Below are 16,094 nucleotides of genomic sequence, written 5' to 3' on the forward strand. Positions count from 1 at the left end.
GTGCTGTCCTCCTCAAAGTGTCCCTGCATGAACGCGACACGAGTGACCCCCCCCATCCCCGGGGGTCGCCGGAGTCACCAGTGACGGCCCCGCCCCTCCCTTAAACCCCGCCCCTTGACTTTGCCCCGCCCTTTCAAGCCCCGCCCCTCCGTCCTGCCCTCTACCCAGCCCCGCCCCCTCATTGCCCCGCCCCCTCCACTTTGATCTTGCCCCGCCCAGTCCCTCCTGACTCCGCCCAGGCCCCGCCCCTTTGCCGTGGCCCCGCCCCTCCACGTGGTCGTGGGGTCCCTGCACCCCCAAATCGGGGTCCCCCCCCAGCCCCAAATCACGACCACCCGGGCCTGGAAAGAAGAGGATCCGTTTATTGGGATCACAGGAGTTTATTTGGGCTGCTCCCCAACACGCTGGGGGGCCCCTCCAGCAGCCCCCAAGGCACTGCGGGGCGGCGGGCGCAGCGGCACCGCCCTCACCCACCCAGCCAAATAACAATAATAATAAAAAATGACTTAGGTCCGGACAAATGCAGCGAGGGGGCCGGGGATTGAGGCGGTTCGGCGGCCCGGAGGGGCTCGGAGGCTGCGGCGGCGCCGGGCGCGGCCTGCGCGCTCCGACAGGCGGGGCCGCCTCGCCTTCCGCCGGGCGAGACCACCCTGCTCTCCGAGGGGGGCCCGCCGAGCTCTGCTTCTAAAAAGTCGAGACGGCCCGCCGCATCTCGGACCCGCTGCCTGCCGGATACAACGAGGAGGCGGCAGCGAAACGCCCACGCCGTGTGGCCGGCCCGCGGGGCGCGCCGCTTCTCCGGGGCCGTGCGGGGTTCCTCCCTCCCTCCCCTCCCCACGGCCGCGGGTGCGCCCGGCGTCACTTCCCCGGCGGGCGCGGGCCGGGATTGGGCGCCATTGCGCGCGGGGCGGTGCGCGGTGAGGCGGCGCCGCCGGGCTCCAGAAGGTTCTGCAGCCGCCGCGATGATGGGCCCGCGCCCCGTCCTGGTGCTCAGTAAGTTCTGCCGGCGCGGCCCGCGCTGCCGGGGCGGCAGGGAGCGGGGATGGCCGGTTCCGATCGCCGCGCTGCTGTGGCGCTCGCCTGGCGCGCCGCCATGTTGGGTCTCCTCATGGCCGGGCGCCGCTTCACGGCCCGGCCCTGATCCGCCGGGAATCGCTGCCTGCCCGCAGCCCCCGGAGATGCCGGAGACCTTTCCGTGCTCTCGGCTGCCCACGCGTCTTGCTCGGCGCGTTGCTTTGTGCTGCCCCGTTTGAACCCCCGATTCTTGGGCCTCCGGAGCGGCTGGAGCGCTCTAGAGTCCACAGAGATGCTCCAAGGGCTGCAGCGCCTCTGCTCTGGAGACGGATCCTGCAGAAAAAAAGACTCCAGGGGGACCTCAGAGCCCCTTCCAGGGCCTAAAGGGGCTCCAAGAGGGCTGGAAAGGGACTTTAGACAAGAACCTGGACTGATAGGGTAGCAGGGGATGATTTTCCGCTGCCACAGGGCAGGGTTGGGTGGGAGAGTGGGAAGAAATTCTTCCTTGAGGCGGTGGTAAGGCCTTGGCACACATTGCTCTGAGAAGATGTGACTTCCCCGTCCCTGGAAATGTCCAAGGCCAGGTTGGATGGAGCTTGGAGCTCTAGTAGGTGTCCCTGCCCATGGAAGGGTTTTGGAATGAGAGAGTCTTTAAGGTCCCCTCCAGCCCAAACCATTCTGTGATTCTCTCACCATCCACCAACATGAGGTTGGTTTTTTTCTGTTTGGGTGTGTCATTCTCTTCTCCATCCATTCTGTTCTCTGTCAGCCCAATGGGCAGACTGGTAGCCCACTGCCCCTTTTGTATAAGCCTGCTTTTCCTTTTGTTTCCTTTTGTTCTGTCTTCCACCTCCTGTAAGGGTTGCACAGCTTTGTCTCAGGATGCTAACGAGGAGTTCTGTTACAACAGGGAATGTTGGTTTTCACTGACACTTTTCTGTCAGTTTATTTCTCATCATGACTGCAGTATTTGTATTATAAACTCTGAATTTCAGTCTGGTCACGTGTTGAGTGTGTGACTGAGAGGTGACTGCATCCTTGGTTAATTTTATTTTTTCTGTATCCTTTAGGTCAGAACACAAAACGTGAGTCTGGAAGGAAAGTCCAGACAGGAAACATCACTGCTGCAAAGGTACCAAATTCTCAGGCTGTTCTGATCCTTTGTGTGTGTGCATTCCTATATTTCAGAGGGAAAACTGGATGTGGGACAGATTTTCTCTATTTGATATGAATGTAGAGTAGAAGAAGAACCCACACAGAAAATAATTTTCTATGTTAGCAAAAGATTTCTGTAAAAATTCTGTATAAAACCAAAATATCTGCATTGTTCATGTGATGGGTACCCTATAAATAACCATGGAGTGATTTAGCCAACCAAACCCATTGTCTGCAAAGTCTGAAAGTGTCTCAGTTTTGACACCTGACTGAGATAATAATAATTTAGTGTAGTTCCAGTGTCCTGATAATCCCCACATTCTCATTTCCATACAATTCTTAACCGTGGCTGCATCTCAACCACAGCAGAGTTGTTGGATTACTTAAATTTTGCAGGGGCTTCTGATTTCACTGTGGGTTTGGGTTTTTTTTACCTCATTTCTTTGATTCCTCCTAGACCATTGCTGACATTATCCGAACATGTCTGGGCCCGAGAGCAATGATGAAGGTAAGAGTTTGTGCTGCAGCTGACTAGAAGTGAGGCACACGTGGGACAGAGCACTCAAGTGTTGCTTCTCTTGTGCTTGCAGATGCTTTTGGACCCCATGGGTGGGATTGTGATGACCAACGATGGCAATGCTATCCTTAGAGAAGTAAGTTTCTCCTGAAGGATTTTCTTTCTTAACATTAAGTCAGTGTGTGCCTGAACCTTGGGTGACAGTGGAGCTGTGTGATCTCCCCACCCATCCTGAGAGCCAGCAAGTGCTGAGCAGCTGCTCCAAGAAATGTTCTTACTAGGGAGAAATGAAACATATCCAGCAAGTATTCTTGCTCTGCAGAAATGTAGGTTTGATGCTACAGTGGGAAGTTTTCATGGAGTATTTACAGGACTGATGCAAATTCTTTGGTAATTGGAGCTATTATCAACTGCATTGAGACCTTTTGAGTAGATGGTGGTGTTCACAATGCCACGTGTCTGTCTGGTGTTAAAAGAACATCCTAAAAACTGAAATGCCTGAAAAACAGCGAAGAGACACAATCCTGTCAAACACAAGGGCTTGGTTTTGGTCTGAAAAAGAAAGAAAAAGCCTTGCTGTTGTTGGACAGAATGCCTTGGATTGTAGTGAAGGTGTGGTATTTGTTCCATTGAGTGATGTGAGACATTTCTGCTTTAATATTCTGGCACAAATCCATGCCCCTGTTCCTGCACAGATTCAAGTCCAGCATCCAGCTGCAAAATCGATGATCGAGATCAGCCGCACTCAGGATGAAGAGGTTGGAGATGGGACCACGTCTGTCATTATTCTTGGTGAGGAGACAGGCTCCAACACTTTGCATGAAGCATCAAGTGCACCCTTTTTTCTAGGCAGAGACACATCTGAGTTATTTACTAATCTTGAAATGGAGAGGGGGTTTTTTACTGTGCATGCTAGGTTGATGACGCCCTAATGTGATCAGAACACTTTGGAAAGTTGTTCTTTCCCCATGATAACCACAGTTAAGTGTAAAGAAAGATATAGGTGATGGAAAGAAGATATATTTTTTTCTGGTTTGTACTCTCCTTTCTTGACTGTTAATTGTCCTATTAATTTACTTAAGGAATTTTGATTTATTTTAATTTTTTTTTTTTTTTTAGCTGGAGAGATGCTCTCTGTTGCTGAACACTTCCTTGAGCAGCAGATGCACCCAACTGTGATCATCTGGGCTTACCGTAAGGCTCTCGATGACATGATCAGTATTCTGAAGAAAATTGGGTAAGTATGGGCTGGCGGAAGTCAGAGAGGGGGGCTGTGGACTTCCTGCACTGCTTCGAGCTCCTCCTTCAGCCAGTTGTGTCAGTTGAATACAACTTAACAAAACTGGAGAGGGAGTCAAAAGGGTTAGATTGTTGCTAGGAATTAACACTCAGTTTGCTCTTTGGTTTTTCCTTTATCTCAGCACTCCAGTGGATGTGAACAATAAAGAGATGATGCTTAAAATAATTAAGAGTGCAATAAACACCAAGGCAATAAACCGCTGGTCTGACTTGGCCTGCAGCATTGCTCTTGATGCTGTTAAGACTGTGGAGTTTGAAGAAAATGGCAGAAAAGAAATTGATATTAAAAAATATGCAAAAGTAGAAAAGGTGAGTTTGTCCTGAGCTGTTTCTTATCCTCATGCTCATTTCTTGTTCTGAACTAGTTTATTGCAGGGTGTATTGTGAAGAATTTTGTGTTACTTCTCTGCAGTCCACAGATACAATCCCTGAAGATATTTCAGTCAGTTTTGTCAGCCATGCTCATTTACAATGCCAACAGGGGCTGTTATCTTTTAGAGTACCTGTCAAAAATATAATTTCAGTTGGATTTGGAAGGTGGAAAATGAAGCATGTTGTCAGACAATAGAATCTTAGAAGTTTCTTAAATTCTTTCATAAGTAACCGTGGTTACTTGGGAGATGTTTTCCCTTTTCTAGATGTGGGACAGCTTCAGGAGATACTTCCAGATACCCAAGTTTGTGTGACTAAACTGACTCTGCTGATTTTCTGCCTCGTGTCTGTCAGATTCCAGGTGGTTTCAGCGAAGACTCGTGTGTCCTGCGTGGGATTATGGTGAATAAAGATGTGACCCATCCCAGAATGCGCCGCCTCATCAAGAATCCGCGCATCGTCCTTCTGGATTGTTCTCTGGAGTACAAGAAAGGAGAGAGCCAGGTAGAGTGGGGACATCTGCAGGTCTTGTTGTAGAATGAGTAAAACAAACATGCTGGCTGTTTAAAACTGCAGGTGGGGAAAGGATTTCTGTGTTCTGCCTTTCAGAGGCCTGTTGAATGTGGGGCCTAATTCTGCTGTGGACTCAAAAAAAAATAGGAGTGAGGCTGCAGGGTTTTGTCTCCTTGAAGCAGCTACAGTGATTTGTGTATCTAAGTGCTGGTCAAGAGCAAAAGAAATATTTCTGAGCCTGAATTAAGGTTAATGCTCAGCAGTGTCAAAGTTTATTTGATCAGTGGTTTTCATCCCTGACTCTTTCCCTGGTTATACTGGAGGAGCTGAGCTGCTTGAAGCTGGGGGAGGTGTGTGTAATGCTGTGAATGAACACCTAAGCTGTTTACACCTCTTTTGTACAGACTGACATTGAAATTACTCGGGAGGAAGACTTTGCCCGGATCCTGCAGATGGAGGAGGAGTATATCCAGCAGATGTGTGAGGATCTGATAAGAGTCAAGCCAGATCTGGTCATCACAGAAAAAGGAGTTTCTGGTAATAGCACACGGGATGCTTTGTGTTGAATTCATCTCAGTTAAATGCACTGCTCAGGAACTTAGAAAAAACCCAACCAAAACTAAAAAGAACCACAATAATAAACTAAAACAACTCCTCCCAAACCTGGTGTACACCAGCAAATAGGTGTACACTGCAGGCATTGAAGTTCATCCTTGATGTTGCTTTGTGAAAGTAGACTCCTACAATAATATTTTGCTTTTCCAGCATTTGGGAAAGATAGCAAAATACAAGTGGAGCTGAGTCTTAACACCTGGAGAGCTGTGCTGCTGTTTTGCCTTGCAGCTTGGTTTAAAAAGCTACACTTAGGTGCTTTTCTCCTGTAACCCCTTTTGCTTCAAAGACTGGAATTAAAATAGCTGCCTTGATAACTGATAAACAGATGAAATTTGACATGATACTGCTGATTCATTACTGAAATGACACAAACCTGGTTTCAGACCTGGCCCAGCACTACCTGATGAGAGCCAACATCACCGCCATCCGCAGGGTGAGGAAGACTGACAACAACAGGATTGCCAGGTGGGTGCTGGCTCCTGTCTGGAGCCCATCCCCACTGTGCAGGACATGGAATTGTCCTGATCCCACTCTTTGTGAGTTCTGGTTTGTGAGTGTGTGATGCTTTGGTGTGCTAGGGCCTGCGGAGCTCGCATCGTCAGTCGCACCGATGAGCTCCGGGAGGAGGATGTGGGAACTGGTGCCAGGCTCTTTGAAGTGAAAAAAATAGGAGATGAGTATTTTGCCTTCATCACTGATTGCAAAGATCCTAAGGCTTGCACCATCATCCTCAGGGGAGCCAGCAAGGAAATCCTAGCGGTAAGTGAGTGCACAGGCTGCTTCACCTCCTGTGCCAGCCACCTTCAGGGTGAGTCATGGCCAGCAGACTGGGGCTGGGCTTTCAGTGGTGTGGTGCTGCAGTTCATGATGAGAAGGGAGCTGAGGAAGGGTCTGGAGCACAAGGAGGAGCTGGGGGGCTCAGCAGGGACCTTATTGCTCCCTATTTAGTACTGCCTGACAGAAGAGTCCACTGGGAATCAGGCTCTTCACCCTAGAAACAAGTGACAGGGCAAAAGGAAGTGGCCTCAAGTTGCACCAGCGGAAGTTTAGATTGGATATTAGGGGAAATTTCTTCATGGAAAGTGTGGCCAGGCACTGGCACAGGGTACCCAGGGCAGTAGTGGAGTCACCACCCTTGGATGGATTTAGCAGATGTGTGGATTTGGGACTTGGGTTAGTGGCAGCCTTGGCAGTGCTGGGGGAAGAGAACTTTCCAGCCTCAGCAGGTTTGTGATTCTGTCCCTGTGGTTGATGCTTTGTGGGGGGCTCCTGGGATGAGTGAAGAGACATGAATCTAGACTTTGTGTTTCAGAAGGCTGGTTGATTGTATTATGATATATATTACATTAAAGTGATAAACTATAGTAAAAGAATAGAGAGAAAAGGATGGAATAAATAAGAAAAAGCTCATGACTCTCAGAGTCCGATGCAGCCTCACCTTTGCTTATTAAACAGAAACAACTCACACTGACTAATCCCAGCTGCACCTGTTGCATCCCACAGCAGCAGACAGTTACTTACACTTCTTTCCCGAGTCTCCCCAGCAGAAAATTCCATAAAACACAGCTGCGTGTCCCTGTTGCAGGAGGTGGAGCGCAACCTGCAGGACGCCATGCAGGTGTGCCGCAACGTGCTCATGGACCCGCAGCTGGTGCCCGGCGGGGGAGCCACCGAAATGGCCGTTGCCCACGCGCTGACAGAGAGGTCCAAGGGCATGACAGGAGTGGAGCAGTGGCCCTACCGTGCAGTGGCCCAGGCTCTGGAAGTCATCCCCCGGACGCTGATCCAGAACTGCGGCGCTAGCACAATCCGTGTTCTGACCTCGCTCAGGGTAAGGCAGGTGGGAGGGTCGGCCCTTCCCTGCTTCACCCAGGGGTCAGGCACCCTTCAGAACAGTGCCCTTGTTGTGCTGTCAGTAACCTGTTCTTGTATAAACTCCAAAATTAGGAATATTCTAATGAGCTGTTACAGTTTCCTCAGCCTGTAGTCAGTTTGAGAGGAGAAATTGCCATCTCACCCACCCTGTCTTTCTGCTTCCAGGCCAAGCACACTCAGGAAGGCAGCCAGACGTGGGGTGTGAATGGGGAGACTGGAGCCCTGGTTGACATGAAGGAGCTGGGGATCTGGGAGCCCTTGGCTGTCAAACTTCAGACCTACAAAACAGCCGTGGAGGTAAGGAGAGCTGGAACCTCAAAGCCTCTGTGGGTATCATCTGGGAGAGGAGGACATCCTTCCCTGTGTGCTGGGGTGCTTGGGTGGGCATCACACCCAGTGCAGGGCATGCTGGAGGTGGGATAATGAGGGATGTGGGAGCCCAGACTTGGGCTTTTGATCCTGCAGCTGAATTTCATCATATTTCATCCCACCTTTTCCTGCACACGGTGCAGAGTGCTGTCACTGCTTCCAGTGCCAGACAGAGCTGTGCCTGAGCAATCCCGTGCCAGCAACGTGCTGGAATCATCAGTGATCATGGGGCTTTATCCCTCTGGCTGGCTGGGGCTGCCATGTCTCAGCTGCCCTTCTCATGACAGATCCTGCCATTACCTTGCTGGTGTTGGATCCTTGAAGGGATATTGTGTCCCTTCTGTATCATTCAACAAATTAAAATGGGTGTCCTTGTTTCCGTGGTGGTGGGAGAGCAGCCTTGTGTGCTGAAAGAACCATTTCACCCCAGGCTGCTGATTTTGTGGTGTGAAAGCTGGGCAGGTTGGGTTTTTTGTCTTTTGTGATGAGCTCCAGACGAGCCCTGGGTGTGGGGTTTCTCTGCAGACTGCTGTCCTCCTCCTGCGTATTGACGACATCGTTTCGGGGCACAAAAAGAAGGGTGACAACCAAAGCAAGCAGTCTGCAGCACCAGAGGCAGCCCAGGAGTGAGAGGTTTGAGTCTTCACAGGGAAGAACCGACTGCCTTGACCTTGACATGGAGAGGAGCTCAGTGCAGGGGCCTGCTCTCAAGGCTGAGCCTGGCAAAGTTTGTTTGAAGTCTGGGAGGGATGGAAAATACCCTGGGCATGGGGAAAAGGCAGTGGCTGTTGGTGACACTGCACTGCTGCTGGGGTGAGGGTTACTGACTGAAAATTCTCTTCACCTCAAAATAAATAATTGTTTCAGGCTGTTTCTGTGTTTAATCCTTGCTCTGGCACGGGCTGGGCAGGTGGGTCATGCCAAGCCCAGGAGGTTCAGCGAGGCCGAGGGCAGGGGCTGCACCTGCACTGGGGCAACCCAGAACACAAACAGGCTGGGGGAGAATGGGTGGAGAGCAGCTCTGGGAAGGATTTGGGGGTGTGGGTTGACAAGAAGCTCAGCAAGCCATGGCAATGAGCACTGGGGGCCCAGAAAGCCAACACTGCCCTGGGCTCATCCCCAGCAGTGTGTGAGGGGGGGATTCTGCCCCTCTGCTCTGGAGACACTCCCTTGTCAGAGCTTCCTCCAGCTCCGGGCAGGTCCAGAGGATGAGATATTGGGAAGGAATTCCTCCTTGTGAAGGTGATGAGGCACTGACAGGTGCCCCAGAGAAGCTGGGGCTTCCCCATGCCTGGCAGTGTTCAGCCTGCTTGGGAGAAGACTTCGAGCAACCTGGTCTGGTGGAAGGGATAGATGGATGGACCTAGATAGCCTTGAAGTCCCTCCAAACAAATACCCTGTTATTCCATTATCACTGTACTCTGATTCTGCAAGAGCCCGTGGAAGCAGAAATCTGTTGTGAGCCTGGCTGAAGAGGTTTACAGCTCACTGCACTCTGCAGGCAAGCTGGCTTTGAGAGCACAGTGGTGCAAGCAGCGTGTCATGGGGTGATTTTATGATGATGCTTTATTCCCTTATCCCAGTTTTATGCCCAGAAAACCAATGCAGAGCTTTATGATGGAGCCAGGGGGTGGGGTGGGATGGGGAGCCTTGAGCTCCTGGGCAGGCTCTGTTCAAGCTCGGGGTGGACTGGGACCCTGCATTGTTCCTTTTGTTGGATTGGGTTGGTGTTTTTTGCTGCTAGAATAAAGATAAGAGTGTGGTCTTGGCTGAGTGCTAAGATGTACCCAGCCATAATAACCTCTGCTCCATGGTCCTTGTCTGCTATTGTCCTTTATTAAAGTTTTTGTATTTTCACAGGGGAGTGACCATGTTTTCCACAATACCCTGCAGAAAACTGCAGCAGGAGCAGCCCAGGGGGCAGAGCCCCACAGACAGCCCCCCCTGGGCAGTAACAAGCTGCAGCTGCAGAGGAGAGAGGGGTTCTGCCTCCAAAGGGGCTGGACAAGGAGTTTGGGACTTCTGGTTGTTCTTTTTTCTGTTTGTTTCTCCGTTAGAACACAGAGGACACCTCACAGCTGCTGCTGCAGCCCCAGAATCCTTTGCCCAGGGGCTGCAGCATGGCACAAGCAGCACCTTGCAGGGCACGGTGCCACCCCGACCCTGCTGCTGTTCTTGGGGCTCCAGAGGTGTCCTTTCCTGAGCTCTGGGCTGCCCTGGCACTGGACTCTGCTCAGTTCTTTTTGCTCTTGGGGGTGTCATACTTTCTCTTGCTCGAGTACCAGAGCAGCAGGGGGATCCCGATGGAGGGCAAGGTCATCACACCAAATGCCGCCCAGTCCAGCTAGAGGGAGAAATTGTTAAAAGTCAAAACAACCCAAGCCAGGGGAGGTTAGAGCAACGGGATCAGAGGAGAGGGAGGGGAGACCTTGCACTGTCTGCAGCTTCCTCACATGGGGAAGCAGAGGGGAAGGTGCTGACCTCTGCCCTCAATGACCAGTGACAGGACCCGAGGGAGCACCTGCAGCTGTGTCAGGACAGCCAACATTAAGGCTGGATATTGAGAAAAGGCTCTTTCTCCCAGAGGATGGTCTCCCAGGCACTGCAAGAGGCTCCTCAGGAAAGTGGTTACAGCACCAAGCTCAACAAGAGCCCCAGGAGTTTGGATAGGGATGACAGGGGCGTGGTTGGAATTCCTGGGGGTGTCACTCCCTTTCACAGAATCGTGGAACATCCTGAGGTGAAAGGAACCCAAAAAGATCACGGAGTCCAAGCCCTGGCCCTGCACACCTCAGTAATGGGCAAAGCTTTCAGATCACTAAGCCTCTTCTAGTCACTTCCAGAGCAAAAGCTTTGGCAATTAACAATTTCATCAGTTTTAGCAGCTAGTGGTTAATTGCCCTTGCAAAGAACACAACAGCTGGACTCCACAATCCTTGAGGGTCCCTTCCAGCCTAGGAGGTTCTAAGATTCTACTCTCAGATTTTCTGCCTCAAATGTCACAGTGCAGCTTCTTCACACAGGGAGCTGTGATGGAAACTCAGCTGCTTCTGTGATAGTCCTCTGGAGAACTGACAGGTTTCCTCTGGAGCTCTCCAGGTGACTGCAGGGCAAGCCACACACACCACGTGCCAGCAGGAAGCCACCACACAGGGCTGCAGCTGCCGTGGTGCACTTTGCCATTGTCAATGGAAAGGTACTCACAAAGTGAGGGGAGAACCTCCTGTCGAAGTCACGCTGAGCCAGGATTCCTCCCTGCCCAGGAGCACTGGTGAAGCCAACCTGGAAAAGGCAGGGAAAAGACAGGCTTTGCCACCTTTCCTCCTCACTCCAAAACTGAGCAGGGTGAGAGCAACACGGACATGCATCACCTGGACCATGCAGCTCTGGGAGCACGGTCAGGTGTGTCTGCAGGGATCCCATAAATCAGCCACTTACCACCACCTGGGCACCCTCCTGTGCCAGGTACGTGATGGTGGCAGAGGTGAAGTTGAAGTAGCCAGCCTTGAGAGGCCGTAGAACCACAGTGTGGGACACATTGCTGGCTCTGGGAGCTGGACGTTAAGGAACACTTGTATTTCATCCCAGGAAGAAAGGTGAGGAGATGGGAAAGAGCAAAAGTGCTGCTGACAGATCTGAGTGCTCGTGGTCACAGACAGCCACAGCCACCCAAGGCTGACCCAGCTGCCCCTCCACAGGCAGAGGAACTACCCCGGGACCTGGTCCTGTCTGCAAGGAACTTTGTTTTTACACTGCACCATCCAGAAGAGCAGGGGTTTGGATCTGCCACCCTGTCCAGGTTCTGGAAGGAATTTCAGGGACAGCAGATGAAGATGGGACAAAGCTGCTCAAAGATAGGATGCTCAGGGGCAAGAAAAAAAGTTGGGAGAAATTTCAAGACATGAAAAGATACGGAGCAATCCTGTCCCACTTGACGTTGAGCATGCCAGAGACGATGCCAAAATCTTCTGGGGGGAAGGAATCATCCGACAGCTCCACATCCAGGGCAGCACTGAACACAACAAAGACAGGGATGAGACAGGAATCTTAAGCTTTGCCATCTGCTCACAGGCTCTGCAGCAAAGTGCACTGACAGTTCCATCTTGACCAAATGGAAGAACTGATGTTTCAGAGATGAAATGTCACCAGCAGAAGATGGGGAGGAGAGTTGAGGTATCTTACAGGGAGACTGCAGAGGGAGGAAGGCAAAGCTGAGAGAAAAACCACAAGGATTGGAAAAACACCATTTTTTCCACAACAATTTGGCAGTTTGCTAAAGTTCAGATACCATCCCATGGATACACAGGTTGGCCTAAATAATAACCAAATCCCACATATAAAATTACAGGATCTCATAATTGTTGTATCAATTCAACATTACAGCACCATATATTCTTCTGTTGGCAGTACTGTGCTCAGTATGCATCATTCTGCCTTTAAAAAAATCTAAAAAACAAAATCTCAAAGCCCTTTAACGGTGTCCTGCATTTTGTTCAGTCAGCTTTTCATTTTGGTAAAAATTTTCATTTTTACCAGCATGGTGGAAGTTCTGTTTTATCTTTGACAGGTCCTTAGTGAAGTCCTGATAGCAAAATGGAATTTTCATTAAAAAGAACAAATATGAAAAAGAGCTCAGAAAGCAAGAAAGGGAGCTGCATGCATGGGGAGCAGAGTGCCACAGGAACCACACCACGCTGGACTGACAGCTTGAGCAGCCACGAGGTGAAAGCAGGGACAGGAGAAGAGGAAGCAAATTTCAGGGTAAATCCTTCAGGCATTGCTGGAAAGCTCAGAGTTAGAGGGAGCAAAAGCAACAGCACATCACAGAGCTCAGAAATTGCCTTGCACCCTGCAGCCACACAGAGAACATTTGTTTGTGGCCAGTACTGAAGCCTGGACAGAACTTACCTGGAGCCAACATTGTAGATGTTGTACTGCAAAGTCAAGTCCTTGCCCTCCACTGCATATCTGTTCAACAGGGATTTGGAGGCCAGCAGCCTGGCACCGTCCTCGCAGCGAGCCACAGACACCAGGGCAAACACGGCAAGCAGCAGGAGCTTCATCTAGAAACACAAGGGAATGGAATGAAATCTCTGAACACTGGCCTGTGGGGATGTAAGGATTGCCATGGCAGTGTCCCAGACCTGCAGCCATGGAAGAAAAGTTCATGGTCTCCTCCCCTTCCAAAGCCCTGGCCAGTCTCACTCCCTTTCACAGAATCGTGGCACATCCTGAGGTGAAAGGGACCCAAAAAGATCATGGAGTCCAAGCCCTGGCCCTGCACATCCAATAATGGGCAAAGCTTTCAGATCACCCAGCCTCTTCTAGTCACTTCCACAGCAAAAGCCTTGGTAATAACAATTTAATCGGTGTTAGCAGATAATGGCTAATTGCCCTTGCAAAGAACACAACAGAACGAGTTCCCCTCAGCAAGCACAGCTCCTCACTCCCAGCACTGCCCTTCCCTATTTCCAGGCACTGAGGAAGCACCAACCCTCTCCCGTGGCTTTTGTGCCCCCCTGCACTCACCCAACCCCAGAGCCTCTGCTGAGGGGACAGGGAGAGCACAGCAGGGCACTCCATGGGGCTCTCAAACGCAAAAACTGCCCCGACATCAGGGCCTCTGTTCAACCCCAGCGTGGCTGGGCTTGGACAGGGCTGCAGAGACCACGGGGCAGCCACAGCTGCTCTGGACGACCTGTGACTCGCCTCCCTCATCAATTCCTTCCCAAAATCCCATCCAACCCTGCCCTCCTGCCTTGTTTTGTCACTCCAGACCTTGTCCAAAGTCCCTCTCCAGCTCTCCAGGAACCCCTGAAAGGGCTCTGGGGTCTCCCTGGGATCCTCTCCAGGTGAGCACCCCCAGCTCTCCCAGCCTGTCCCCAGAGCAGAGCAGCTCCAGAGCCCTCAGATCATCTCTGGAGCAGCTCCTTGTCCTCCCTGTGCCGGGACCCCAGAGCTGGAGCGGCCCTGCAGGGGAGGGTCTCAGCAGGGCAGAGGGGCAGAATCCCCCCTCACACACTGCTGGGGATGAGCCCAGGGCAGTGTTGGCTTTCTGGGCCCCCAGTGCACATTGCCATGGCTTGCTGAGCTTCTTGTCAACCCACACCCCCAAATCCTTCCCAGGGCTGCTCTCCAGCCATTCTCCCCCAGCCTGTTTGTGTTTCAGGTTCCCCTAGTGTAGCCATGATATTTTATGAAAAATCCTCTGCTGGGATTTTTCTCCTATTCCAGCTGAGGAGCCTCAGGAAAGAAATGTGAACAATTAACTCCCTGATGGCTGTGGAGCGTGGTCTGGACACCGTTTGCCAGCAGGCTGTTTCTAATTAATGGCCAATGGTCAGCTCACTCGCCTTTGTAATTCCATTCCATTCCATTCCATTCCATTCCATTCCATTCCCGTTCTTCCCAGCCTTCTGACGAACCCTTTCCTCTCTATTTTTTTAATATAATGTATCATTTTAATATAACATATATCACAACAAATCAGCCTTCAGGAACACGGAGCCAAGATCCGCGTCTCCTCACACCGAGCCCAGCGCAGGGGCAGCCCCGGGGCTGGCACGGACCCGCCTGCCCAGCCCTGCCCAGGCCGCTCCTGCCCCCTCACGAAGCCCACAGGGACTCCACGCCAGGGAACCGCCCGGAACGCCCCGACTCTGCCGCTCCCGTCCCCTCAGAGCCCAGAACCGCTCCTCTCGCACAGATCCTCCCCATCCAGGGCCTCCCCAGCGCGCCCCGCTCGGTGCCGAGGCCCGAGGAGCCGCCCCGGGCCCGCCGCCCCTCACGGCCCCTCACCGCCAACGCCGCACACACCGCTCAGCGCCACCGCGGCGGAAATGACGCGCTCCAACCGCGCCTCAGCGCGCGCGGTGCCCCCTGGGAGATGGAGTCCGCGCCCTCACGCGGGGACTCCGCGCCTGCGCACAGCGCGCGGCCTGGGTGGTGGTTGGTTTGGGTTTTGATTTTGGTTGGTGTGGAAAACGCCGGTCACTTGTTTTTTTGTTTTTTTTTTTTTAAATTTTAAAAGTTTAGTAGTAATGAAATGGTTATAAAAATAGTGATATAATTGGAATAATAAAGTTTGAACATTTGAGGTTAGGACAATACGAGACAATAAAAACAAAGAGATACGGACGTCCGGGTAGCTTTTTCTGGGCAACACAAGCCCGAAAAAGGACCCCGGTTAACAGAGGATTAACCCTTAAAAACAATTTCCTGGTGCATGTTCATACACCTCATACATGATGCATAAATTCCATTCAAACACAGGATTCTGTCTGGTCACTGTCAACTTCTTCCTCTCAATCCTCATGCCATCTTCATGTCTGAGCGAGGTGGGAAGAAATTAGTTTTCTGCTGATAAGGGAGCAATAAATTCCCTTTTTCTGAAAGATTTAGGTGTCGTGCAGCCGCCATCCGCTGAGGGCCCCTCATTCCTTTCTACAAGAAACCATTCCACATACATAGTTCCTATTTTAACTACAAAACCTACCTTTTTTGCTATGAAACTACATTTACCGTAGTATTAAAATGTTAATACAACTTAATGTGTATAGTAAATATCTGCGTAGAGCCATATAATATGCACTTTTCACAGTTGGGAGCAGGCCCCAGTGCTGCCCGCCTTCCAAAGAAATAAGTATTGATTAGAAGGCAAATGTAACTTGCCACCAAAATGACAATAATGTACAGAGATTCCTTCCCCTAACCCCTGGGGAGTAACTGTGACGTTTCAAGAGAAACTCCACACATCTCCACGCAGAAGATTTCTGCCTTGTGAAAGTTTGGTATGGCTTTTAGGGTTTGTAAAGTGAGGTGTCTGTCAGTCAAAAATCTGACTTGGATTGCCAGAGCTCACTTCTTCAGTGAGATTTTTATTGGCATTTGGGGGATGCCAGAGCAGTGTTAAACCCATGGTGCCAGCATGACTCCCTACAACACAGCTCGTCCTGTTTGAGTTATCTGAGAGGTCAACAAACAATAAATAAACTCTTGTGGGAGGGTCAGATGCCCGGCTATGGAAGGAAATGACACAGGCCTGAAGTTTCAGGTTGTTCTAGATTGCAAGGCAATGTGTATTCTACTGCCATCTGCTGAAGGTGGGGCAGTTATCTTCTGCACTTTTCTTATCTCTTCCACAAACCAATCCTCCCTCCGGGGAGATATCTGCTGTTAATGGCCCATTAATTATTAATTATCTTCTGTTAGTGGCCCATTGAGTGTCCCTGCATGGCTGATAAAATTCCACCACCCCACTGGGAGATGCTGCGCCCACGTGGAGGAGCCAAGCATTCCTACCTGGATGTAATCTGAGATTTTTGGGACACCAGAGCAACATTTCCACTGGATTCCCAAAGGAGCA

The 16,094-nt window shown here is 51.1% G+C and overlaps 2 protein-coding genes across 4 annotated transcripts; one reads left to right on the forward strand and one right to left on the reverse strand.

Moving 5' to 3' along the window:
• Positions 1-844: 844 nt before the first annotated feature.
• Positions 845-8,600, forward strand: CCT3 (chaperonin containing TCP1 subunit 3). The gene is made up of 14 exons (XM_064401436.1): positions 845-993; positions 2,085-2,146; positions 2,627-2,677; positions 2,760-2,822; positions 3,382-3,478; positions 3,806-3,923; positions 4,108-4,294; positions 4,712-4,861; positions 5,275-5,407; positions 5,869-5,950; positions 6,064-6,244; positions 7,071-7,316; positions 7,526-7,657; positions 8,255-8,600. The coding sequence occupies exons 1-14, from the start codon at positions 963-965 to the stop codon at positions 8,357-8,359; spliced, it is 1,638 nt and encodes a 545-aa protein (XP_064257506.1). The 5' UTR covers positions 845-962; the 3' UTR covers positions 8,360-8,600.
• A 943-nt stretch (positions 8,601-9,543) lies between these two features.
• LOC135288134 (translocon-associated protein subunit beta) lies at positions 9,544-14,624 on the reverse strand. Of its 3 annotated transcripts, none has more exons than XM_064401437.1 (6): positions 14,528-14,624; positions 12,638-12,792; positions 11,643-11,741; positions 11,168-11,276; positions 10,934-11,011; positions 9,544-10,073 (listed from the first exon to the last, which is right to left on the reverse strand). In XM_064401437.1, exons 2-6 carry the CDS (start codon positions 12,790-12,792, stop codon positions 9,963-9,965), a joined length of 552 nt encoding a protein of 183 aa, XP_064257507.1. In that variant the 5' UTR covers positions 14,528-14,624; the 3' UTR covers positions 9,544-9,962. The 3 variants fall into 3 exon arrangements, with proteins under 3 accessions (XP_064257507.1, XP_064257509.1, XP_064257508.1); XM_064401439.1 differs by having other exon boundaries at positions 14,546-14,602; XM_064401438.1 differs by having other exon boundaries at positions 14,434-14,551.
• Positions 14,625-16,094: the final 1,470 nt, after the last annotated feature.

The sequence above is a fragment of the Passer domesticus genome, chromosome 32 (genome assembly GCF_036417665.1).
Source record: "Passer domesticus isolate bPasDom1 chromosome 32, bPasDom1.hap1, whole genome shotgun sequence".
NCBI lineage: Eukaryota > Metazoa > Chordata > Aves > Passeriformes > Passeridae > Passer > Passer domesticus.